The following is a 25,510-nucleotide window of genomic DNA, read 5'->3' as shown; positions in this document are numbered from 1 at the left end:
ACTTACACTGGTGCACACACTGTCCAATTTTTAAAATTTGATTACTAGTGATTCATAAACTAAAATGGTCTTCCTTTTCATTAGCAAAAGAATGCATGCAGAAACTGCTGCCCTGGGAAATTACTGTGTTGCCCATAACACTACGATTGACTTTCTGTTTTACAATTTATTTGATAATATACAGGGCAGGATTTGCCTCTCTCCTTTGATCCCAGTATGCAGCTGCCTTGGGATATACTTGAAGCCAATAATCTGAAAGGAGAAGCATCGCTCATGGAGATGTGCCTGCAGGCCGTACTTGTAATTGAGAAATTCAGATAGAAGGTGAGTATTCAATAGTAAAGTAATAGTTAAGTAAAAATATCGATGGTCAAAATGATTAATAAAAGACTATAAAAATAGAATACATTAAGATGAGGACTATGTGATTGCTTTTTAAAAATGGTCCATCTAACATGGCCTGGAGATAGCTCAGAGGTAGAACCCTTGCCTACCATGTACAAGGCCCTGGATTGTATGCCCCATAAGTAATAGTTTTAACAGTTACCAGAAGTTGAAAAATACACCCAAGTCTTTTTCCCATGAGGCCATTTCTTTGGGCTCTCTGAACCTGCTTCAGGGAGAGCGCTTTTCTCAATCCTCTCTTGTCCTTGTTCTCTGGCAGGTCCTTTGCAGTCCTGGCTGTTTTCTTATTAACATTTCATCACCCTCTTGGGCAAGGCTTTTTCAGAAGTTGGAAATCACTCACATACACGAGTTAATGAGTCTTAGCTCCTTGGTTGTTGTAAGAAAGGGATCTTTGAAAGTGGTTGATACTAAGGACAAGGGCAGTACTTCTGTAGTCTTGTTTCTGATCTTGGTTGGTTAGTTGGAAGAGGAATTTGTCTTGTTTCCATTTCTATCTTTAGTGTAGTTTAGGAGCGTCTGTAAGGAGATTCCCATACCCTTGGGATTAAGCCCTAAAGCTCTGAGCTATTGCTAGGCAGAATGTCTGCAAAGTTAGCAGAGTAACCAACATGCCTTCCACAAACCCTGGAGGAGCCTGATGGGATTCTCGTAGGAAGGACAGAAGAGGAAGGGCCTGTGGTCTGGCCCCAGCCTTCACTGCTGCAGCTCTCCAGCCTGGAGTCTGCCCATGATTCCAGCAGTTTGATTCTGGGATTCACCCGAGTCCAGGAGTCTGTGCCGCTCCAGGAACCTTGTCTTGCTTCAGCTACTTTTCTACTGCTGTGACAAAGCAATAGGACCAGCCAGCTTTTTGGCTGCTGTTTTTCAAGACAGGGTTTCTCTGTCCTAGAACTAGCTCTGTAGACGCAGGCTGGCTTCAAATTCACCACCTGCTTCTGTCTCTCGAGTGCTGGGATTAAAGGTAAGTGTCACCACTTCATGATGACCAAGACAATTTATAAAAGAAAGCATTTCATTTGGGGCTTAGGTTTCCAGGGGGTAGTAGAGTCCGTGACCATCATGGCAGGGAGTTTGGCAGCAAACAGGCAGCCATGAGGGTGGGGCAGTGGCTGAGTGCTTAACATCTGACCCACAGCAAGAGGTAGAGAGAGAGAGAGGGAGGGAAGGAGAGGGAGAGGAAGAAGGAGAGAGAGCATAGGTGTGGGCCACCACTGCCTGACAAGTTTTACTTTTTAGATGTATGTGTGTGTGTGAATTTGTGTGTGTTGTGTATGTGCCACGTGTGTGAAGCACGGTGGAGATAGAAGAGGTTGCTGGATCCTCTAGAGCTGGTGGTATGTGAGGGGGAAGCTGACCATGGGCTGCTGGACAGCAGTATGAGCTCTTACCAGGGGTCTCTCCAGCCCCAGGGTGCTCCGGTGTGACTAGATCTCTCAGAAGACAAGGGTTACCATTCTGGAAAGAAGTCCTCAGACTAGGGCTCGAAAGGACAGTTTTCTAAAGTGGGTGCCTTCAAAGAAGTGATGTTGTGAGGCAATTCTCACAATGGTACCCATTTACTACTTTAAAAATGACTGAGAATGGAATCAAGAGGCAAAGCAGATCACAAAATAATACATTTTTATATGAGTATGTTGGTTGTTTTTGTTTTTCCGGGATTAATTTGCTGTAAAGTCTCTTGAAGAATCAAGGCAGTATGCTTTGAGTTAGTTCTTAGGAGTCACAGAAGAGCAAAAGGTTGCAGGGAGCAGCCAAGCTGGATCCTGGCTGCAGCCAAACCGGAGAGTGAAAATGCTGGATTAAAGCTGCACAATGGAGGAAGGGGTGAGCAGGGGTTATGGGAAGGTGAGCTCTGACTGGAATAAAGTGTCTCGCTGTTGGGTCAGAGGCTTGTTTACTGCTCCCATTCACTAATCCAGCAGAGGCTCAGGACGCTGCGGAGGCCCTTTCCTGAATGAGACAATAAGGCAAAGCTTGAGGATCTTTGAAATGTTCTGCAAGGCTTGACCTATGCTTCTAACAGGACTTTCCAAAACAGGGCTCTTTTGTGCCATTTCTGGGACTTGACATGTGACCTAGCAAAGGCCAATGTGACCAGCCTACAATTCATTCATTTACTCAAAGAAAATGTAGAGTTTTCTATGTACCAGCCAGCATCCCAAGACTAGGTGGGAGTACTGTGGTAACCAGGACAGAGACCACCCAACCTTTCCTGGACTTTCAAAGCACAGCTAAGTAATGAGATCACATCTAAGAGTGCCCCTAAGCATATGGGGGCCACTTGGAGGAAAGCGCATTGGCCAGTGAGGCTGAGGCGCCACAATAAGCCTGAGTCATAGTCAGAGGGAACAAGTAGGCAACAGACCATAGACGACCTGCAGGACAATGTGACAATTGTTTAATGTCATAGTTAAGGCGTTTGAGATCCACCGGAGGGTTTAAAATAGGGGAAAGAGGTGGTCTGATTGATGATGCCTGCAGCTGCTTTTTGGCATGAAATAACCAGCATGCATCTATTCTGCAAACTCCCTGTGACAACTAGCCAAGCTTCTTAACTAGTCGCGTCTTGTTTCTTGGATAACTTGTCATAATCTTTGTAAGGCGGCTCGTGGGAGACAACGGTTTGAGCCACGTTTGAGTGCAAACCTCGCTTGCTATTTACAATGAGCTTTCGGCCCTGAAGCGGGAATAGCAAAAGTTCCTGCACTAGAGGATGTCGGGGGGTAAAGAAAATGATTTGCACGCAGAGCGCAGCGATTGTGCCCGGGCACGCCGGCGACGGGCTTTCAGAAATGTTCACTTTCGTGAGTTACTCCAAGAGGGTTCCTAGGAGGAGCACGGGACCCCTGCGAAACCGCCCACCCACCTCCCTCTGGCTCCCCTCTCCCTTTGGGGAAGTGGAACCCAGAGCAGCGCCCACTCCAGGCCGAGGCCCCGAGCCAAGCTCAGCTTCAATGCGGCCATTGTCATCAAGCCGCACCTCCCCCCGCCGCTTACCGCGCGTCCCCATGGCAACTCGGGGCTTCGTCTGCCGCCCCCCCCATACCCCCGCCCCCCGTCCTGCGGACCGGAAGCCGCGCGCGCCGGGGGCTTGTGGGAAGAGGCTGGAAGCGACGGCGCAGCGTCAGCCCGGGACGGCGAGGCGGCGGCGGGTCCCGAGCCAGAGGTCAGCGGCGCGCGGGGGCAGGGTTCGAGGAGGGGGCGCGGGTCGGGGCGCAGCGGCCGGGCAGCGGCCGGCGTCTCGGGCGTGCGCGGAGAAGGCCGCGGCGGAAGGGCGGCGGCGGGGGCGGCGGCGACCGCACTTCGGGGTCTCCGCGGAGCCTCCGGCGCCCGCGTCCTCGCCGGCCTGCGCGCCCCTCCCCCACCGGCCGGTTTTGTTCCATTGCGAGGCTTTGGCGGCTCGCGGAGGGTTCTGGGAGTCGCTCGAGCCGAGGTGGGATCCGGTGGCTCTCGCGCACGGCCTTCTGGGGTTTGTAGTCCCGCGGGGCCCCGTCCTGTGCGGTTGGGTGTTCTGGGGCCTCGGCGGCCCTTCGCGGTGAATGCTGGGAAGAGGACGTCGGCCCCCGGAGTTCCTGGGGGCTGCTGGCCGGGCTCGGCGCTGTGAGGCGGGAGGTCGTTGAGGACCGGGGTCCCGCCAAGTGCTTGACGGCGTTCCTCCTCGTCCCACGAGCCTGGTGCAGTACAAAATAGAAGAAAAAGCAATTTCTGTTACGTAGAAATGCTCGAGCCGTTGACAGGGTCGGGTCCAGGAATAGGAACAGATAGCTAGCTATTGGGTTTTGCTGCCAGGCCATCACCCGACTCAAGAATATTTAACGGATCTATATGATCTGTCTGTTTGATACAGCATTTTCTGATTCTTTGTCTTCATCTTGACAGGTTTCAATAAGGTTTTCTTAAGTTTCTGTTTTTTTATATTGTTGGCTCTGATAAATAAACAGCAGCTGTATTATTCTAGGTTTGTTTTGTTTTGGAGACAAGGTAGCTCTGTGTATCCCTGGCTGTCCTGGAACTTGCTCTGTAGACCAGGCTGGCTTCGAATTCGGACATCTGTCGCCTTTGCCTCCCAAGTGCTGGGATTAAAGGCGTGTGCCACCACCGCCAGGCTAAGCTTATTATTCTTAATGTGCTATGAACCGTGGCACCGGTATGATTTTGCAAATACTAAAAGGATCAGAAAGTAGCTCACAGATTTCCCCAAAGGAAAAGCTAGGGGAAACCACTTAAGGAAAAAGACTCCTGGCCACCGTGAGAAGTTGTGAGTGCTTTTTCCTAATAGAATTCGCTGCGGTTGATGAACTGTAAGTTTAAATGCATGTATGGTGTGGTGGATGCCTAAATAACATTTGCATGTTATGTGAAATAGTTTCTTCCCCAGTGTTCTGTGATGTGTTACTCAACAGTGTAAAAGTGAATCTGTGACAAGCTCTTAATAGCCCAGCTGGCTTTGCTATGTAGATGAGGATAATCTTGCTTCTACCCAGGGGCAAGGGTTACAGGTTTAGGACACCATACCCAGCTACTAATGAACATTTTTCACATACATTTTGTTTAAGGAGTTCCTAAACAACTTAGTATTTTTTTTTTTTTTGTTTTTGTTTTTGTTTTTCGAGACAGGGTTTCTCTGTGTAGCTTTGTGCCTTTCCTGGAGCTCACTTGGTAGCCCAGGCTGGCCTCGAACTCACAGAGATCCGCCTGCCTCTGCCTCCCGAGTGCTGGGATTAAAGGCGTGCGCCACCAACGCCCGGCCGAGTATTTTTTAAATTTAAAGAATTGTGTGTGTGTGTGTGTGTGTGTGTGTGTGTGTGTGTGTGTGTGTGTATTCACATTCTGAGCATTAGCTCAGCAGTAGGGCACATGTGCAAGGTGGGAGGTGGAGTGGGGTGTCGGGGGAGGGGGCAGTTGACCTGTTTCCTACTTCAGATTTGCAAAAACAAAATGTGGGGTGGGCTAGGTGGCTCATCGGGGAGGGAGCTTGCTCCAAGCCTGACAACCTGTGCTGGATCCCAGATTCCACATAGCAGGAGGAGGGAACTAACTCCTGCATTTTGTCCTCAGACTTCCACACCTGTGCTGAGGTGTACAAACACAAAATAAATGTCAAAGAATATTTTAAGTATCCTACAGTTCTGCATATTTAGTTGTTTCTTTTATGTATATGTGTACCATGTGTCTGCTGGTGCCTAAGGAGGTCAGAAGAGTGCTTTGTGGTGCTGGGAATCAAATCTGGGTCCTCTGCAAGGGCCACAAGTGTTCTTACTTGCTGAACCAATTCTTAAGCCCCAAGGGTTCAGAACATTTGGAGAACACTGTGATAGGGTGATTCTTACATGGGTTTTTAGGTTATTAAATTCCCTTTTGTTGACTATATGTCACAGACCGGCAATCTTTTTTCTGGAAAGGGCCAGATAGTAAATTTGAAGTTGCTTTAGATCTTAGCTGAAATTGTTGAACCCTGTCAACTCTGCCATTATAGCCTGAACTATGATTAAATTTAATGGTTTATAGACACAAATTTAAAAAATATTGTGGGGCTGGAGAGATGGCTCAGTGCTTAAGAGCACTGGCTGCTCTTCAAGAGGACCCAAGTTCAATTCCCAGCACCCTATGGCAGCTCCCAACTGTCTGTAACTCCAGTTCCAGGAGACCCAACACCCTCACAGAGACACACATGTAGGCAAAAACTAATGAACATAAAATAAATATAAACCATTTTTTAAAATTTAAAATATTTTTACATTGTGTGTGTGTTTGTAGGCATGCACATGTCGTGTCACACTTGTGGAGGCCAGAGAACAACTTCAGAAGAAGTAAGGTCTCTCCTATGTACATGCTGGTCATTAGACTTGAGTCATCAGGCTTGGAAGCCGGTGCCTCTGCAAACTGACTGACCTTGTTGGTCCTAGACAGAGACATCATATTTTCCTATCATAAAATGTTTCTATGCTTTTTAGCCATTTATTTTTGCACAACTCTTTCTATGGATACTGTAATAGGCAACAGGCTAGATTTGGCTGTAGTCTACTAACTATGGTAGTATTTCAATCAGTGTAGACTGTTGATTGGAATTTTTTAAAAAGTTTTATTTATTATGTACACAATGTTCTGCCTGCATGTATGCCTGCAGGCCAGGAGAGGGCACCAGATCTCATTACAGATGGTTGAGAGCCACCATGTGGTGGCTGGGAACTGAACTCAGGACCTCTGGAAGAGCAGCTAGTGCTCTTAACCACTGAGCCATCTCTCCAGCCCTTGATTGGAATTTTTAATCCAGTAAAAAAAATATATATTTTTTTTCTGTTGCTTTCAAATATCTTGGGGTATTTGGTAATTTATGTGTCTTTTATTTCTTATACCTTAGGAGTACCTTTGAGGAAAACAGAGTATTTCTCTGAGTGAGGTCTTTCCTGCCTCTACTGCCTTTTCCTCAAGTATTGTAACAGGATGTCTGCACAGCCGGTGGAAGAAGATTCAATACTTATCATCCCAAATCCAGATGAAGAAGAAAAAGTTCTGAGAGTGAAACTAGAGGAGGATCCTGATGGTGAAGAGGGATCAAGCATTTCCTGGAATCATCTCCCTGACCCGGAGGTTTTCCGACAGCGGTTCAGGCAATTTGGATACCAGGATTCACCAGGTCCCCGAGAGGCTGTGAGCCAGCTCCGAGAACTTTGCCGCCTGTGGCTCAGACCAGAGACACACACGAAGGAACAGATACTGGAGCTGGTAGTGTTGGAGCAGTTTGTTGCCATCCTACCCAAGGAGCTACAGACTTGGGTTCGAGAACATCATCCAGAGAATGGAGAGGAGGCAGTGACCGTTCTAGAGGACTTGGAGAGTGAGCTTGATGATCCCGGACAGCCGGTGAGCAGGCTTGCCTCACTTTAGTCAGAAACACTAACTAACACAGCAGTAGGCACCTGCTGGATTAACTTGCCTAAGTTAAAGTTGTGTCTGGGCCTCCCTCCTGGTCACGTGCTACTCTGCAATACCTGTGCTGCTCTGTAGGTGGAATCCTCTTTGGGCTGCCAACCAGATCCCTAATAAAGACATGGAGACTTATTAATTATGAATGCTCAGCCACCAGCTCCTTTAACTTAATGTCACCTGTTTCTATTCATCTCCGTTTTGCCTCAGGGCTTTTTACCTTTTTTTTTTCATTCTGTATGTCCTACTTTCCTGCTTCCTCTGTGTCTGGCTGACTGGCCCCTGGCATTTCTCTGTCATTTCCTTTTCTTCTCCGAGCCTAAGTCCCTCCTTCTACTTACTCTCCCTGCCCAGAAGTTCCACCTACACCTCCTCTCTCATACCTCCTCTCTCGATGTTGCCCATTCAGCTTTTTATTAGACCAGTCAGGTGTCTTAGGCAGGCAAGGTAAAACAGCAACACATCTTGATGTAATTAAACAAATGCAACACATCTGTACATAGTTAAACAAATATTCCATTAACACTGCTCCGCTGTCTAAGACTTTGTAGTGTATTTTTTGTGGCTTCTCTTATGTGTGCTCAGTATCAGAATTCCTTCTCAACCGAACTAAAATCTTGTTTTCAGGTTTCGGTCCGTCGGCGAAAACGGGAAGTGCTTGTAGAGGAGATACCTCAAGAAGACGCTCAGGGATTACCAAGTTCTGAGCTTGATGCTGTAGAGAACCATCTCAAGTGGGCATCCTGGGAACTCCACTCTCTGAGGCACTGTGGTGAGGACCAGGACACCATGTGGCTTTTTCCCAGAGTGCTTTGCTTGTTCTTTTGGCAAAACACTTTTAAGCTGCTGTTTAGAAATAGCTGTACTGTTAGAGGCTGACCTTTCTCATGGTAGACTCATGGCCTCGGGTGTGTTTACTCCTAGACTTTAGCATCTTTAGCTTTTCTTTGAGCCTGCTTTCATGAAGACTGCTCATATTATGCTCACAACTGCCTTGTTGTGAGCCAGCGCTTGTTTCGTCCATGGCACTGCTCATCTGTCGCCTGGTTTATTATGCTCTTCAGTTTGTAGTCTCCTGTGTCACCATATTCATACAGTGGGCTGCTTTGGAGTCTCCATCAACCTTTTGGTTTTATTTCTCAAGTCTTCCTAAAACTTCAGCTACTTTTGTTTTTTGCTTCAATATTCTACCTACTCTTTTTTTTTTTTTTTAAATTAAGAAACTCCATTTTATTTTTAATTTTATGTGTATGAGTATTTTGCCTTCATTATGTGTCTGTGCAGCATGTACATGCTGGATGTCTTTGGAAGTCAGAAAAGGGTGTCAAATCCTCTGGAGCTGGAGTCACAGATGGTTGTGAACTGCCGTGTGGGTGCTGGGAATTAAACTCAGGTCCTCTGGAAGAGCAGCCAGTGCTCAACCACTGGGCCATCGCTCCAGACCCCTTAAGAAACTTGTAAAAAGATTTTCTTTTAGAAATTCTGTGTGCTTGTGTATGAGGATGTGCATGTGAGTGCAGGTACTCAGAGGTCAAGAGAGACCATTGGATTTCCTGGAGTTATAGGTGGTTAATGAGCTGCCCAGTAAGGAGCAGGGAGCTCAACTTGGCTTTTTTCAAGAGCAGTATGTGCTCTTAATCAGAGTCATCTCTCCATCCCTCTAGAAACTTGTAAAAGGATTTTCTTTTAGAAATTCTGTGTGCTTGTGTATGAGGATGTGCATGTGAGTGCAGGTACTCAGAGGTCAAGAGAGACCATTGGATTTCCTGGAGTTATAGGTGGTTAATGAGCTGCCCAGTAAGGAGCAGGGAGCTCAACTTGGCTTTTTTCAAGAGCAGTATGTGCTCTTAATCAGAGTCATCTCTCCATCCCTCTAGAAACTTAAATAGAAATAAGAAACAAAAAAACAAACCCAGAAATGATAGGAGGGTAAAGTTTTCACTTTTTCTTAAGTGTTTATTCAAACTAGGCTCCCAAGCTATAATATGGTTTAAGTGCAGAAATATCAAAGTATAATTGTAATAATTCAGATTTTTTTTTTCTGATATACTGGTACTTAATGTTGTATACTTGTTTATATGACCTAGTATCCTAAATTGCTGTGTTGCATTTTGTTTATCTGGAGTTTTGTTTGAGAATGCTTCAGGAATCAGTCCTTGAGGTGGGTGGAGATAATGCTATAGCAGTATGCCAAACATTAGGATGTGACCAGGTTTTCTTCCCGTGGGAGGGGTGGCGCTAGAAATCAGAACTGAGGCAGAGGTGTATCTGCTCACCCTGTGCTTTTTCCTTCTCGTGGGACATTTTTCAGTGTGATAGTTAGAGAACTAACTATACATGCTCTTAGGCGGTGCATTTTCTGCTATTGGCTTTATTTTAGCAGGCTGACCACTTTCACATTCAGAAAGTTCCATTCATTTCATGTCATGTGTCCCCACTTACCTGTCATACTTTCCAAGTATCTAAGCCTCTAACCCCTCGGGCCCCTGGGTCTCCCTCTCCTGCTTTCTTGATTGACTTACCCTTGTGACATCCATTATTGGCCACTGTTCAGTGCTGCTGCTCACCATGTGTTACCTGTCCACTCTGTATGACTTAAGTTTCAGGAAAATTGTCAGTGAGTTTTGCTCTTACCTCTGGCCGTGGGTAGGCAGTGTTGCTACTTATAAATTGAAGCTTTTGTTTTGTAGACACACCTCACTAAGACTTAAACAGAATCATTTTTTAGCTGCTATGACAAATACCAAATTGGGGCAAGTTTCTTTAACACGGAACCTTTATTTATTGTGTGTTGAAGTTTCAGGTGCGATGGATGCCTTTAGTTAACACAGGCTGCGCTCAGATTAGCTTCAGCTTTTGTTTGTTTGTTCTGTTTTTTTGAGACTTGGTCTCATTCTTTGGCTCTGACTGGTCTGGAACTGGCCTTGAATTCACAGGCGTCTGCCTTCTGCCTCCTTTGAGTGCCGGGTTAAAGGAGTGTGCCACCACGCCCAGTTCTTGGCTTCAGGACTCATATGTTGTGCTTTGAGTCTAGTATTGACTGTGACACACTGACTTACTTCAACAATAACTATTGTTTGACAGATTTTTTTGTTGTTGTACCTTCATTTTGATACAATTTCTTAAAAATCATTTCCTAGTGGCCATCATTTTGCTTCCCAAAGTTTCTTTCAGACCTAGCATTTCAGTTTGATTTTCCCCCTTTATTTTATCATGTTTGTCGCCTTTTTGACTATGTTCTCTTTAAAAAAATTTTTTGTGTATATTGCATGTATTTATGTATGTCATTTGTTCAGTTGCCTAAAGAGGTCAGAAGAGGAAATTGAACCCCCTAGACCTGGAGTTATGATGGTTGTGAGCCTCCCAGTGTGGGTGCTGGGAACTGAACTTGGGTCCTGAAAGATCATGTGCTCTTCATGCCTGAGCCATCTCACTAGCCCCTATGTTAAGTTTAGATAAAACCGGTTGGGTGGTTGGTGGTGCACTCAGGAGGCCAAGGCAGGCAGCTCTCTGAGTTTGAGGCCATCCTGGTCTACAGAATGAGTTTCAGGACAGCTAGGGATATCCAGAGACATCCTGTCTCAATAAACCAAAAAAGAAAAAAGAAAAAAAAAATGTAGATAAACCCTTCTGTGTCATTTTGCCACCATGCCGTTAGCTCATTGACATCATAATCTCCCCCCCCTCCCCATTTTTCTTTTTTGAGAATTGTCAACCTTATACATATATCCATAGATGTGTACAGGTTTTGTTGTTGTTGTTTTTAGTTCATGAAAAACTCCTTTTTGCCAGGCATGGTGGTGCATACTTTTAATCCCAACATACTTTTAATTCCAACATTTAGGAGGCAGAGGTAGGTGGATCTCTGTGAATCCAAGGTCAACCTAGGCTACATAGTCAGACCTTGTCTCAACAACAACAACAACAACAACAAAAAAAACAAACATTTTTTCCCTTCAAGTTCTTTTCTCTTCAGATAGGAACTGAGTGACATTTGCATTTTCTTTTTATTTCAGAAGATGATGCCAGGACAGAAAATGGAGCCCTGGCTCCAAAGCAGGAGACTGCTTCAGCTGCAGAAGCTCATGATGTTCCTGGCCCTCTTAATATAGGTGTTCCTCAAATCTTTAAATATGGAGAAACCTGTTTTCCCAAGGGCAGATTTGAAAGAAAGAGAAATCCCTCTCGAAAGAAACAGCACATTTGTGACGAATGTGGAAAACACTTCAGCCAGGGCTCAGCCCTTATTCTTCATCAGAGGATCCACAGTGGGGAGAAGCCTTATGGATGTGTCGAGTGTGGAAAAGCCTTCAGCAGAAGTTCCATTCTTGTGCAGCACCAGCGAGTCCACACTGGCGAAAAACCTTACAAGTGTCTTGAGTGTGGGAAAGCCTTTAGCCAGAATTCTGGGCTTATTAACCATCAGCGAATTCACACTGGGGAGAAACCTTATGAATGTGTTCAGTGTGGAAAATCCTATAGTCAAAGTTCAAATCTTTTTAGACATCAGAGAAGACACAATGCAGAAAAACTTTTGAATGTTGTGAAAGTTTAAGAAATTAGGGGAAATAATAAGCACTCAGGTCTTTTTCTTCAGAAATGAAGACAAAATTAAAAACATGAAATGATACAGAAAAGATTTTTTTTCCCTGTTGACTGAGAAAATTCATTGGGAAATACAAAAAAAAAATCTTCATTCACCATTATTATTGTGAAAGAAATGGTGTTATGCCTAGAAACTGAAATTTTAAATAATTCAGGTGTTAATACCTAAATTTTCCATGTGATGTTTATATTCTCTTTTTCTCCCAAGTAATGAGCTACCTGATTCTTTATCCCTTTCTAACAATTTCCTTTTTCAGACAAATACTTTATTTCTGTGTTGGTCATTGGAATGTTTTGTAAGGATACATACCTTTCTATTTTAAAGGCAACATAGGAATTGTAAAATCTAAAAGCCCATCTTTAAGCATTTAAAAACATCTTTGGAAATTTAGTTTCCTTTTGTTCGGTTTGAGTATATTTGGGAAAATAGAAGATAAAGGCTAGCCAAAGCCTCAGTGTTAAGTGAGCCTTAAGATCTCGGATGAGCAATGGTGGCGAAACTGTCAAGAGTGAAAGGGAGAAATTATACACTGAAGTGGACCAGTCAAGTGCAGCCATCTTTCTAAAGGAAAACTTACAACCAGACAAGAAGCTGATTTTATCTACTGTGTGGGCATCTTACTAATGAAAACAGTTTGCCTGTGTAAAGATAGACACTTGTAAAAGTGAAGGTAAATGTAACACTAAGGAAGAATTCGTATGAATGCTGGTGTTGAAAAGCAAGTGTGAAATTAAGGCAATTATATGATGTGGCTTTTAGGGAAAACTCACAAGTTGAACTCATTTTGCCCTCATTGTAGTTAAGGATAGAAAATTCCTTGATGAGAGGGCAACAGTATCAGGTTTGCTCTTTTTATTCCTTTGGTACAAAAGGGTTGAACAGCAGGCTAAAACAGCCACGCATTTAGTATTAAACATTTCCACCGACAATGCACTGTGCTAGGTACTGTAAGCCTACTGTAAGTAGGGAGGCATTTGTTCCACTGTAAGTCATAGAGGTTCCCCATCAGCATTCCCAGGTCACCTCAGATTCCCAGAGTTGTAGTTCTCTAACACGTGGGTTGTGTTTAGAGGGAGAGACGTCAGCTCAGAAGGCTAGCTAGCTAGTCAGTTCTTAGCACTTTTCAGAGGTGAGTTCAAGACACGCTCTTCTAGTTTGAACATTTTCAATCTTAGACCCCGATGTAATTTCGAGTAGCGTTGCAGTTATAACTACAAGTTAAGTTGAATGGACTGTTCTACTTTAACAATAAACAACTAGGCTATTAATAACTAGTTTATTAACTGTCAGAATTTATTGAATTTTTTTAATTTACAGTCTTAACACATTTTTTAAAAAACATATTAAAAGTAATACATTTTATTAGTAGGATTCTGTATGCTGTGGCTAAGAATCCAAGTACTGTGATTCTACTGTTTAATGAAAAACTCTGGAAGTTAAAAGCATTGAGTGTAAGAAGGGGTTTTTGTTTTTGTTTTTATGTAAGACAGGCATCATTACATGGGAAATGATCCATGGGAGTACAAATATTTGCAGCGATTTGGGTTATATCTGGTGCTTGGTCAAATTTTAAAATGAAAGTGAGATTTTTTGCGTGAGCCTATTGAAAAACAGTAATAAATGCAATGCCAACTGATGAAGTAAGGCAGAATGAAGCTTGTTCGTAGATTTCTGATAACAATTATAAGAAATGTGCTTTATAGATTAAGATTTATTGAAGTATAAATATGTAGTATGCTATAATGTATTTTTAAGTTATACAAGAAAATGTAGGGACTTTGGTTTGGGTCTTTTCTGTGGCGGAGAGGAAACACATTACTGTCAATAAAGCTGTAAGCTTCTCTGCTCTAAGATACAGTCACCCGGAATTGCTGTACTTGTTATTTATGGCTGGCTCTCTCCAGTAGGTGTTTGAGGTGGCACATTTGAATGACTGCTGGGGTGACAGAGTTCTTATTTCAGAGTAACCTCTCAGGGTGGAATGCCAGACTTAACAGTTTTAGGGCCCAAGCTGTTTGGTCATTTGAAAGCACAGAAGAGGTGGTAGTAGAGTTGGCAAATATGTGTTGTCTTGCCAGCTCTGACACCTGTGTATCTGTTGGGAAGGAAGCTCAGACAAGGGGCTGGTCTAAAATCCCTCATGGTATACAGGAAAAGGAAGCGGTGGGTTTTATACTTAATTGACTCTGGCTAGTCGTAAGTTCCCACTAGACATTAATTTACAGTAACAGTGATTGCTGACTTCAGACCTGTCCCCACACAGAACATCATCATTTGGGGGTACCCAGTCTAAAGGTGCCAAGCAGTGGCCTTACCAGTACCTTTCTGGTTAGCAGACGAGCAGTTGTGTGAAGGCATGCATACCAACTGGCCCAACAGGCTGTTTAGTAGTTTTATATATTCACAGATGTTTGACCATTAGCAGCCTGTCTTACATTTGTGTGACCTTAGGGGGAGGTTACCTGTACTGAAAAAAATGTGCATGCTAAGCATTCGATTGAAATACTTAATCTCATCCAGATTTGTGGACTAGAAAAACAAGACCCAGTGATCTTGGAACTTGAGACTTGGAACTTAGATCTTGTGACTTGGAAATAAATGGCCAGTTAGAACTAAAACACACCTAGTTCTGTGGATTCCTGAGGCTGGGTTTTTTTGTTTGTACTGTCAGGAGTGATGGTGTTAGCCGGGTGGTGGTGGCTTACACCTTTAATCCCAGCACTTGGGAGGCAGAGGCAGGCGGATCTCTGTGAGTTCGAGGCCAGTCTGGTCTACAGAGTGAGTTCCAGGACATCCAGGACTACACACAGAAACCTGTCTCGGGGAAAAAAAAAAAAAAAAAAGATGAGCATTCAAATCCTGTTTAGTAGCAGTACATCTTTTGTTGAATGAACTTAAAAGTTATTATATATACCTATATAATTTGAAATTTTCACAATGCAGAAACAAAAGATGAAAAAAAGACACCAGATTTAGCCAGAAATAGTGGTAATCTGGTTTATTATCCTTTCAAATTTAGCTCTATACATGTTTAAACAAACATCTTTTAAAATAACAGTCTTGGGTTGAGTATAGGTACCAACTAACATGCTTTACTATGCTTTAATCCTCAGCAAACCTGAGGTAGGTAGTATCTCCACTGTACATCTACTGTAGTGAGGCTGCTTTCCCTCCCCACACTGATGTGGACACTTTCCATAGTTACCTAGTATTCCATTGCATTATTACACTCATGGTCCATCTAACCAGCCCCATACTGATGGGTTCGTAGGTTCTTCATACATAACAGATTGACATTTCATAAACATCTTACTACCCATGTAGTTGTCCCCGTAACACAGATAACTAGGAGTGGATTCATTGGGTCAGGGAGTATGTAAAAGCTAGACTAATTTTATAACTCCTTTATAGTAAGAATGCTCGTTTGCCTGCGCTCCTCAGTGCTGCATCCTGAAAAGGTGTTGCTCATCCTACAGGCCAGTTCTTTTTTTTTTTATTTTTTATTTGTTTGTGCCTTTATTAGTAAGAAGGAAGTTTTTTTTTTTTTTTTTTTGTTCATTGGCTGTTTTTAATGTCCTGTTCTGGTCTTGTTCATTTCTTTTCTTTCTAATATGAAAGTATAAATAACTGCAGTTAACATCATATGAAACTGAAGATAGACAAATGTGAGAGACCATTTTCCCCAGGTCAGTTCCACTTTCCACTTTACATTCTAGTACAGTTTGTACACATTTCTATGTGAATATACAGAAATGTGGACACCTTTTAAATAAACAGGATTATATGTGAATTTTAAGACATCTTCATCTTACGTATTCTGGTCTTTAAATTCCTGGATGGTTGGCTGTAAAGCATTTGCTGTCCGACACATCTGTAACATCTTCAACTTTGCAAAGTGCTCATTTCCCTACATAGCCTTACCTACACTTGATAGTCCTTATCTGTTTGGGACAAGGAGAGAGAAAAGAGAAACCTTCCTTATTTGTATTTCCCTGATGAATAGTGAAGTTCTTTTTGCGTTTATTGATCATTTATAATCCTGAGGATTGTTTGTTCACAGCTTCTTTTGCCTTTGTATTGGGTTATGTGTGCGTATCTGTTTGTTCAGCATCCCTTCCCTCATTTATGGTAACAGTATCCTTATTTATTGTGGTTAACCCATTCCATATGGCTTTGGTGAGCACATGACCAGGCCTAGCCTCCTGAGCCACACTGGCCCCAGTGATTAGAGAGTGGGCATGTAATTTGAAGCAGGCTAAGAAGAGTGTTCAACAGAACTGCAACTACTGGAAAGAAGGCTTTGGAGCTACTGGAGACCCAAGGATGATGTGAGCCTGCATTTTTACTGTATGGAGAAAGTCTCTGAGGAGAAACTCAGAGGCTAGCAGAGATGGTGAGAAAACTAAGTTCTGATACCATTTTTCTGGAGGCCCTAGATCCAGTTGTGCCTAAAGCCTGCCCTACCTCTGGACTTTAAAGTTTTGTGAGCCAATAAAGTCCCTTTCTTGTTTAAGATAATTGTATTTGGCTTCTGTCCTGATTAATATAGGGTATTTGTATTTTCTTATTGATTTGTAGAAAGCCTTTGTAGTTTTAAATTCTAGATTCATGCATTATATAAGTTAATAAAGTCAGCAATGGCCTTTTATGATTTGGGCTCTGTCAACCTCTGCCATGTGTTCTTTACTATCCTCCCCTCCCCAATTCACACACCGTTCCCATACTTGACATTCTAACGTTCCTTAGTGCTGGCTTCTGTGTCTGAACATTGCCTCCAACAGCACTCTTCTCTCCAGATTCATGTGGGTCCAGGTGTGTTATACTGCTGACTCTGTTAGTTAGGGCTTCCAGTGCTGTGATAAGACACCATGACCAAAAGCAACTTGGGAGGAAAGAGGTTATTTCTTCTTACAACTCTCAGGTTACTTGAGTTGCTGCCCTGACTTGACTTCTGTCTCTAGTTAAGTCAGGGCAGGAACTCCAGACGAACACTTGAAGGCAAGAACTGATGGAAAGGCCATGGAGGAATGCTGCTTTTTGGCTTGTATCTAATAGCTTCTTGAACCTGCTTTCTTACAGCACCCAGGACCACCAGCCCAGGGGTGGCACTACCTGCAGTAAACTGGACCCTCCCCCATCAGTCATCAGTCCGGAAAATGCACCACATGCTTGCCCACACGCCAGTATGGTGAGGGCACTTTTTCAGTTGAGACTCCCTCTTCTGAAGTGACTCTAGCTTGTATCACATTGACAACCAGCACACTGATGTACCTAGCTAACATCGCTTTTAGGGCACTGCCTTCAAACTTCTACTGCATGTGGTCCTTGGAGCCCTTCACAATTACCTTTACCCAACATAGGTTCTGGGGGAGGGGCATTTTATTCTAGGTCCATGGTCTTAAAGCTGTACAAGCCCAATACCTAATTTGGGGGAAAGAAACTTAAGCAAGTCTACGGGGACATTTTCTTGATTGATTTTGATGTGGAAGGGCACAGCCAATTGTGAGCAGTGTTGTCCCTGGTCTGGTGGTCCTGGATGATCTAAGAATGGGAGGCTGAGCAAGCAGTGAGTAAGCCAGTAAGCAGCACTCCTCCATGGTCTCTGCAGCAGTTCCTGCCTCGGGGTTCCTGCCCAGTTTGAGTTCCTTCCATGAAAACTATGATGTGGAAGTCTAAGCAGAATAGACTGTTTGCTCCTAAATTGCTTTTGGTCATGGTGTTTTATCACAGCAGTAGAAACCCTGATACATATATGTGTGTGTACATATAAACTGTGTGTGTGTGTGTGTGTGTTTTACACACAGTATATATGTGGTGGTTTGAAAGAAAATGCCCCCATAGGGAGTGGCATTATTAGGATGTGTGGCCTTGTTGGAGTAAGTGTGGCCTTGCTGGAGGAAGTGTGTCACTGAGGGGTGGATTTTGAGGTCTCCTATGCTCAAGCTATGCCCAGTACAACAGTTCACTTTCTGTTGCCTGTGGATCAAGTTATAGAACTCTTGAATCCTCTAGCACCATGTCTACTTACATGCTGCCTTGTCCTGCCATGATAAGGGACTAAACCTCCGAGACTGTAAGCCACTGAGTTAAATGTTTTCCTTTGTAAGAGCTGCTGTGGTCATGGTGTCTCTTCACAGCAATAGAAATCCTAAGAACATATGTATATGGTATCATACAGATGATGACTATAGTGTTAGGACACTATTTATTTTGGGGTCATTTTTAATTTTTATCTGTTTTCTACTGTATATCCTCCATAAGAGAACATATAAAGATGTGGTGCTGATGGATACCTTTAATCCCAGCAGATCTCTTGCATTTTAAGCCAGCTTGGTCTACACAGGGAGACTCTGTACCAAACTACAGAAGTCCCCCAACCATAAAGAAGCATTTAAGAATTCAACTGGGTGGTCTCTGTTTTCCACACCAGGCTTCACCATCATGTCGCTCCTTTGCCTACAACCTCTCAGTCTTCTAGTGCATTCAGAAGAAAAGTCCCAATTCAGCCATGGCTAACTAGGTCTTCCTGCTGCGCTTCCATTTATCTCTGCCCCCACATAGGACTCCCTGTGTTCATTCTGCTTCAGCCACCGTGGCCCTCTTGCCATTTCCTAAGTAAATCAAGCATTGCTTTCAGGGGTTGCTGTCCTCGTGTATCTTAAACTAAGTTTCTCAATGAAACCTTCCCTGGCTAACTTGTGTGTAAATTGTATTATTGTTCCTTGAAAAAAAAAATACACATGCATACGCACAACTGTAACATAGATTTAAAAAGAAAAGCAACCCTACGTGTCCATATGTTGGCTTGTTATTTTTCCTTCACTTTAGATCAGCTGACTGCTTCTATCTAAAGTTAACCTTACCACTGTGTTGTTTTTGGTCTTTGGTTCTTTAGCTCTTTTGAGGGGCCTGCCACCCAGCTACCAGATAAATACACATGGAGGCTTATTATTTTTATAAATAACCAGCCTTAGCTTGGCTTGTTTCTTGCTGGCTTTCCTTAACTTTAAATTAACCTTTTGCCCCTGGGCTTTTTCCTTTTCTTACTTCTGTATATCTTTTTTTTGTTTTTTGTTTTTTGTTTTTGTTTTTGTTTTTTTTTGTTTTTTTTTGTTTTGGTTTTTCAAGACAGAGTTTCTCTGTGTAGCTTTGCGCCTTTCCTGGAACTCACTTGGTAGCCCAGGCTGGCCTCGAACTCACAGAGATCCGCCTGCCTCTGCCTCCCGAGTGCTGGGATTAAAGGCGTGCGCCACCACCGCCCGGCAACTTCTGTATATCTTATTTTCACTTTTACTCTGTGGCTGGTTATGTGGCTGGGTGACTGGCCCCTAGCATCCTCCTCTCCTTGTTCTCTTGCTCTTCTTTTCCTCCAAGATTTCTCCTATTTATTCTCTCTGCCTGCCAGCCCTGCCTATCCTTTCTGTGCCCAGCTATCAGCCATTCAGCTCTTTATTAGACCAATCAGGTGTTTTAGACAGATGAAGTAACACAGCTTCACAGAGTAAAACAAATGCAACATAAAAGAATGCAACACACCTTTGCATCATTAAACAAATGTTCCACAGCATAAACAAATATAACACATCTTAAAATAATGTTCCACAATGCCACTGGACCCAGGTTCTCTCCTACCTGCTCACCTTTCAAAATACCAAATATTCTTCTCCTTGATATTTCTTAGCATATAAATATGCTGGCTTTTACTCAAAAACTTCTGTATCAACGTGGAGTTGGGGGATCATGTCTAACCTGCCTGAACTAGTGGAGAAGGCACATTAGAAGCAAAGCTGGTGAGACTGGAGACAAATCAGGTAGACATCAGGTGTTTGTCATTACTGGATTTCCCAGACCACCACCTGGGGAAGGGAGGAGCAAAGTTTAGTAGTCTCCCTACATGGAAAAAGTGAACTTGCTCAGAAAGAGGAAATGAGTTCTCCAGAAGATTCTGCCCAGGTATTTGAATAATTATGAGCACACATGAAACAATCCAAAAACTCAAGGTAGAGGACCACTAGAACTCACGAGGACAAAATCCACCTTATAATCCTCAGGGCATTCTCTGGTGGTTTTTAAGAGCGATTTTGCCTGGAGGGAGATAGAGCAGTATCTGAACACAGTTTTGTCACACCAGGTTTAGGGGGCCACAGAGGCTTCCTAGCAAGACCTTACTCAAGGTCAGAGAATCTGAGCTTGCTTTTGATAGACCCACAACACACCCCCATGGTTGTGCATGTCTGGTGGACTAGACACTTCCACCTAGACAGTTCCAGGTCAAAATAGCCATTTCCGGGTCAAGGTGTCTCTCGTGACCAGGACCCTGTGGCTTTGCATGATTGTGTAAGAGTGCGCAATGCAACCATGTGATCTACACATGCGTGGAGTAGCCACATCGACCTGTGTACGCGTGTGCCACCCAGCCTTCATAAGCCGGCGCCATATTCCTGGCTTCCTCTTTCTTCTTCTTTTCCACACATGTGTCTCTCTGCAGGCCTGAGCACTCCTCTGTCTCTTTCATCTTAATAAAACTCTTGTTAGTGGATTCTGTCGTGTTTCCTGACATTTCCTTGCAGGGTAAGAGCGCCACTAAATAACAGCTTTACCCAACAGGGCTGCATAATAGGATGATTTGGCCAAGGGCATGGCTACCAAGTGATTTGAAGGGGCTACATTTGGCTGTACATTGTGCTTTGATCTTGAAAGGGGGAAGTCTTTGCCTCTCCGCTTGGTAGTGTATAAAAAGCCCATTAGAATAAATCTCAAGGCATCTGGATATTGACCCAGGGCCCTCCCGAAGCTATCCTGTGTCTCTGTCTTTCTTGTCATTTCTGCCTATATTTCTATATAATACTTCCTTATTCCTCTCTCCTCCCCTCAAGAACCCTTTGACAGGTTGGAGCTGAACTCCCACAACCAGGGAATATGTCCACTACTGGCATCTACTGGGTAAAGGCCAGAGGGGTAGCTAAACTGTACAATGCTTAACTGTATTAGCCACAAATGGCTTGTAGTGATGTTGAAGAAGTTTGGGGTTAAAGTACCAGGAAGTCTTAAGTCCAGAAAAGAACCCTAAATTAAATGTGCCTTGAACAAAACTTAAGAGCGAAGACTTGGATAAAAATAAACAAGTCCTAGAACAATTAAGATAGTTAGCAGCTCACAAGACACTAGAAAGCCTGGTGTGGTGGCACATCCCATCACTCGGGAAGCAGATTCAGGAGGATCCGAAGTTGAAGGCTGACCTAGGCTATGTGCTAAGACCATGTAACAAACTATGTTTGGCATACATTAAAGAAGTTTACCATCTACCACCTGCCCTACTTGTTTCTGCCAACTTGACCCATGCTAGAGTTACCTTGGAAAGCAGAACTTCACGTGAGAAAATGCCTCCATCTGGGTTGCCTGTCGGCAAGTCTGTTGGGCATATTTTTGGTTAATGACTGATCTGGGTGGGCCTAGCACAAAGTGGGCAGTGCCACGCCTGGACAGGTGGTCCCGGGTGCTGTAAAAAAGCAGGCTCAGTAAGCCAGGAATTAGTGTTCTGAGATGGCTTTTGTTTGAGTTTCTACCCTGATTTTCCTCAGTGATGGCGTGTGGCTTAAGAGTTGTAAGGTGAAATAAACCCCTTCCTCCTCAAGTTGCTTTTGGCCATGTCTTATCACCGCAATAGAAACCCTATGACACATCAATGAATAAATAAAATATGAAGTTAAAAATACCTTGGTGGGAGTATAGCTCAATGGTAAGGTGCATGGCCAGCATATAAAAGTCCAAGGTTATGATGGCATGGACCTAGGAGAGCTGGCTCTGCCCCTTGCCTGAGGAGGGCAGTCCAAGTGGCCCAGACTGACCAGCTCAGCTACCACCCAGACCCATATGCGGGGTCTTGGGTTGGCCTACCCCGTCTATGATTATGATTTGCTGGGGTGTGTGAAGGGACTGGTCCCGAGGAATGATAACTGCAGGATTTCCATAACTCGGGCAACAGCAGGATATCCAAGAGGAATTTTGGTGAGGGGCCTTTTGGCGATGGTGTGCCAGGGGCCTTGAACCAGAATAATGACTCATTGCAATGAACATTTTGTGGGTGGCGCTGATTGGACAAAAGGGTACACCACAGCTCCTGATGCCACTAGGATGAATGAAGAAGTGTTGGAAAGATTGGAAAGATGGAGGAGTGAGGTGGTGTGTGTGTGTGTGTGTGTGTGTGTGTGTGTGTGTGTGTGTGTGTGTGTGTGCATGTGTGCCATGGTGGAGGTCAGAGGACAGCTTGTGGTAGAATTATCACAGAGTCCTCAGGTGAAGTCTCAGTCCCCCAAGACTGTTCCCTCCAACTTTAGCCAAAGATTGCATATCTGTTTTCTTCACTGGTGCTTTGGGCTGAATATATGTCAGAAGTTTCTACAAACCCATCCATGGGTTTGATCATTTGCTACAATGATTCTACTAAACTGAGGGTAACAGTTTACTTACTAGATTAGTGGTTATTAAAATAAGAACACAACCCAAGATGTCAGAAGAGCTGCATGTGACAAGGTATTTTAGAAGGAACAGATCTTTCATCTACAGGAGTTCCACCTTTAGTTTCAACAACCTGGATGCCCTGAATCCTGTCCTTCAGGCTTTTCTAAAGGTTCTTTACATATATATTAGCAAATCATTGGCCACTGGTAATTGAACTTTATTCTCGGAGGTGAAGTTGGGGTGGAGTGGGACTGAGTTTTAGTTCTCTATCGATTGGCTCCCCTGGCAACCAGCTCCAATGGTTCTAAGGTCTTCCCAAAATTACTTCATTGACAAATTATTGTGGAGTTAAAGAGGGTCTGTTGTAACAAGGCAAAATTGTTCTTTAAAAACATTTTTAAAAGCCTGTATAAGTTGCTTTGTCTGCATGTACGCCATGTGTGCCCAGTGCCTTTAGAGGTAAGAAGAAGGTATTGGATCCCCTGGAACTGGAGTTACAGAGAGTCATGAGCTGCCATGTGGGTGCTGAAATTTGAACCCACGTCCTCTGCAAGAGCAGCCAGTGTTCTTAACTTCTGAGCCATCTCTTCAGGCCCTGTCTTAATTGTTGTTGTTTTTTTTTTAACTTAGGGAAATCAAAGGGTTTTAGAAATTACATGTCAGAGATGACAGTCAATTATAGTTGCATGGTGTGGCTTTCTGAAGTTTTAATTAACTTGTTAAACTTGTTCTTAGAAATATAAATGGGAAATTCTAGAAATAATTCAATTTACGAGCCATATGAACCTTGAACCTTCTGCATATCCTCCAGGACGTGAATCGTTGCCTGTATTATCTTCCCCATTAGTCACTTGGTGGCTGTCTGGACCTTCAGCTTCAGTCTCCACACTCTCATTGCTTATGTTCAAATAATCCTTACTTTCCTGAACAATGTTCCCAAGATGAAGAGTAGTCATGCTGGCAATTAAGACAGGTTGAAGAGAAGACAGTATTATTATTACCTGTACCAGAAAGAGTGGAAAGTTTTCATTTAAGGGAAGAGAAAAATCGGAGGATGTTACAGTCTACAGTAAGAATAAATCTTCGTGAAATTGTGAAGGGAAAATTTATTATTATTCTGACATTTCAAAATGCAAGTAATAGCCATGTGTGCAGTAAGCGCTAAAGCAACGGAATGGCGTTAGGGATGCAGTGCTGACCACGTGACACGGAGGGCCCGTGTCTTCTGAAATGCACAGCCACCGCAGCGAGAGACTTCTGCTCTGGCTGTACAGCATGTTTGTAGCTGCTGCTGCTGCCACTCTGTAGCTGGTTCAGTTGTCACCATGCCCACAAAGGGCCCTTCCCCTGCTCACAAACCACAATTGCACAAAGCCTGCAGCTGCTCAACGGGACACCCCGAACATATGGGAGTCCATTCCTTTTGCCTACACAATCTGCCGCTCCTCTCATCCTGCCATCAGCCATGCATTGCTGCAGCGTAAGTACTGATGGCATCTCTGCTGGATGGTTTTGCACATTTATGAGTCTGGGGTGGAGCAGGCTGGCTGGTTTCCTTAGAACTGTTACCACCGAGAATGGCTGGTAACCAGTGCTGGGAACGAACGTCTAGCTCCATCTGTTAGAAAAATTGCACGAACTGCTGGTATCTGATAGTTCTGGCTGTGAGAAGAGCAGCGAAGACACTAACACTAGGATCCGAGTCACTGGCACTCAAAGTTGGAGCTGTTAATTAGGAACTGAGAACCTCTATTACTAATACAAAAGGTGATGCACTTTGCCTATCTGTAGTCTATCTGAATTTAGCAAGACTATCAGCTGATTAATAAAGTTCTATGCCTTGGGGCATATCCCCCATGGATACCATGGAACTACTGTATTTACAGTACCACAATACCGCAGTTCCATTTTTGTTCAGTTGATGGTAAAATAGTCACATGATTCATTAAAATAATTTTTTTCATGTGTTCAGAGGCTGTGAAGTGATTTCAGACCTCATAACTGAAAGTTAAACTAGTATGGCTGTGCCCACCCCAGGGACTCCTGCTCACTAGGAAAACCCAAACTAGACCACCAACAACAAATTACTGCAACAAAGGGACATGGGGTTACACGGGGAATGTATAGACACTCAGCGTGAGCATAGGACACAACTCTCCATCTTTCAGAGGATATGTATGATGTCAGTATTAATACCATTTTAATTACAGGATTTAAGGTTTCCCTACGTTCTCTGAAATAACTTCTGATATGCAGTTGGTAATTGAGACTGAGTAAAAATTTGGGCTTCTAGGAGAGATATGAATATATTTCCCTCAGAATTTTGATTGAGACTTTCCACATTGATTTTTTAAAAAAATGGTAAGTTCTGCATTAATGCCTTATATTTTTTTTATAATGACATCTCTGTGAATTGACTCAATAAAAGATTTCTCTTAGGTTATAGCAAAGGTAAGAGTTTCTATTTTTTTGTCTACTGATTCATTTTTTTAAATTATGAACAATGAAGGTTTTCACACAATTCCCAGAGCCCCTTAGAATTTTCTTAATGTCAGTAATTCTGAGCTCAAAGTTAAATTCTTATAAAATTCATTTTTCCAGTACTTTTTGAATGGAGCATGGGTTGGACATCAATTAAAACCTTTTTCATGGTCATTATAGCAATGGTAAGATTTTTGTTCTAGTATGGTACCAGAATTCGTGCACTCCAGGTTTTCCCACATTTATCACCTTTATGCAGTCTTCCTCCTCAGAATGGATCTTTCCTTTTTCTTTCTTTCTCCCTTTCTTTTCCTTCCTTCCTATTTCTCTTTGTCCCTCCCAGGCAGGGTTTCTCTGTGTAGCCCTTGCTGTCCTGGAGCTTGCTCTGTAGATCTGGCTAGCCTCGAAATAAGAAATCCTCCTGACTTTGCCTCTCAGGTGCTGAGATTAAAGGCATGCACTATCACCACCTGGCTAGGATGGATTTTCTTACAGTACTGATATCAGATTTGTTAAAACATCTGCTACCCTGACCATGAGGGTAGAGCTTCTCTTCTATCTGCATCCCCAGATGTTCAGTAACAATGGTCACAGTGCTGAAGGGTTTCCCACGAGCATCATATTTGT

The 25,510-nt window shown here is 43.5% G+C and overlaps 2 protein-coding genes across 9 annotated transcripts in view; one reads left to right on the top strand and one right to left on the bottom strand.

Moving 5' to 3' along the window:
• Positions 1 to 3,445: 3,445 nt before the first annotated feature.
• On the top strand, positions 3,446 to 16,607 carry Znf24 (zinc finger protein 24). Of its 8 annotated transcripts, none has more exons than XM_006980119.4 (4): positions 3,446 to 3,574; positions 6,770 to 7,272; positions 7,963 to 8,107; positions 11,352 to 16,607. In XM_006980119.4, exons 2-4 carry the CDS (start codon positions 6,853 to 6,855, stop codon positions 11,888 to 11,890), a joined length of 1,104 nt encoding a protein of 367 aa, XP_006980181.1. In that variant the 5' UTR covers positions 3,446 to 3,574; positions 6,770 to 6,852; the 3' UTR covers positions 11,891 to 16,607. The 8 variants fall into 8 exon arrangements, with proteins under 8 accessions (XP_006980181.1, XP_076410944.1, XP_076410943.1 ...); XM_076554829.1 differs by having other exon boundaries at positions 3,449 to 3,574; positions 11,355 to 16,607; XM_076554828.1 differs by lacking the exon at positions 3,446 to 3,574 and adding an exon at positions 3,830 to 3,851.
• Positions 13,403 to 25,510, bottom strand: part of LOC143266734 (uncharacterized) — a 36,293-nt gene continuing 24,185 nt past the window's right edge. Inside the window, 1 exon segment of the mRNA XM_042264164.2 lies at positions 13,403 to 25,509. Within this exon segment, the coding sequence (XP_042120098.2) occupies positions 25,472 to 25,509 (38 nt within the window). The 3' untranslated portion in view covers positions 13,403 to 25,471.

The sequence above is a fragment of the Peromyscus maniculatus genome, chromosome 19 (genome assembly GCF_049852395.1).
Source record: "Peromyscus maniculatus bairdii isolate BWxNUB_F1_BW_parent chromosome 19, HU_Pman_BW_mat_3.1, whole genome shotgun sequence".
Classification (NCBI taxonomy): domain Eukaryota; kingdom Metazoa; phylum Chordata; class Mammalia; order Rodentia; family Cricetidae; genus Peromyscus; species Peromyscus maniculatus.
The sequence above is the reverse complement of the archived record's forward strand: the minus strand, read 5'-3'. Positions and strand labels throughout refer to the sequence as shown.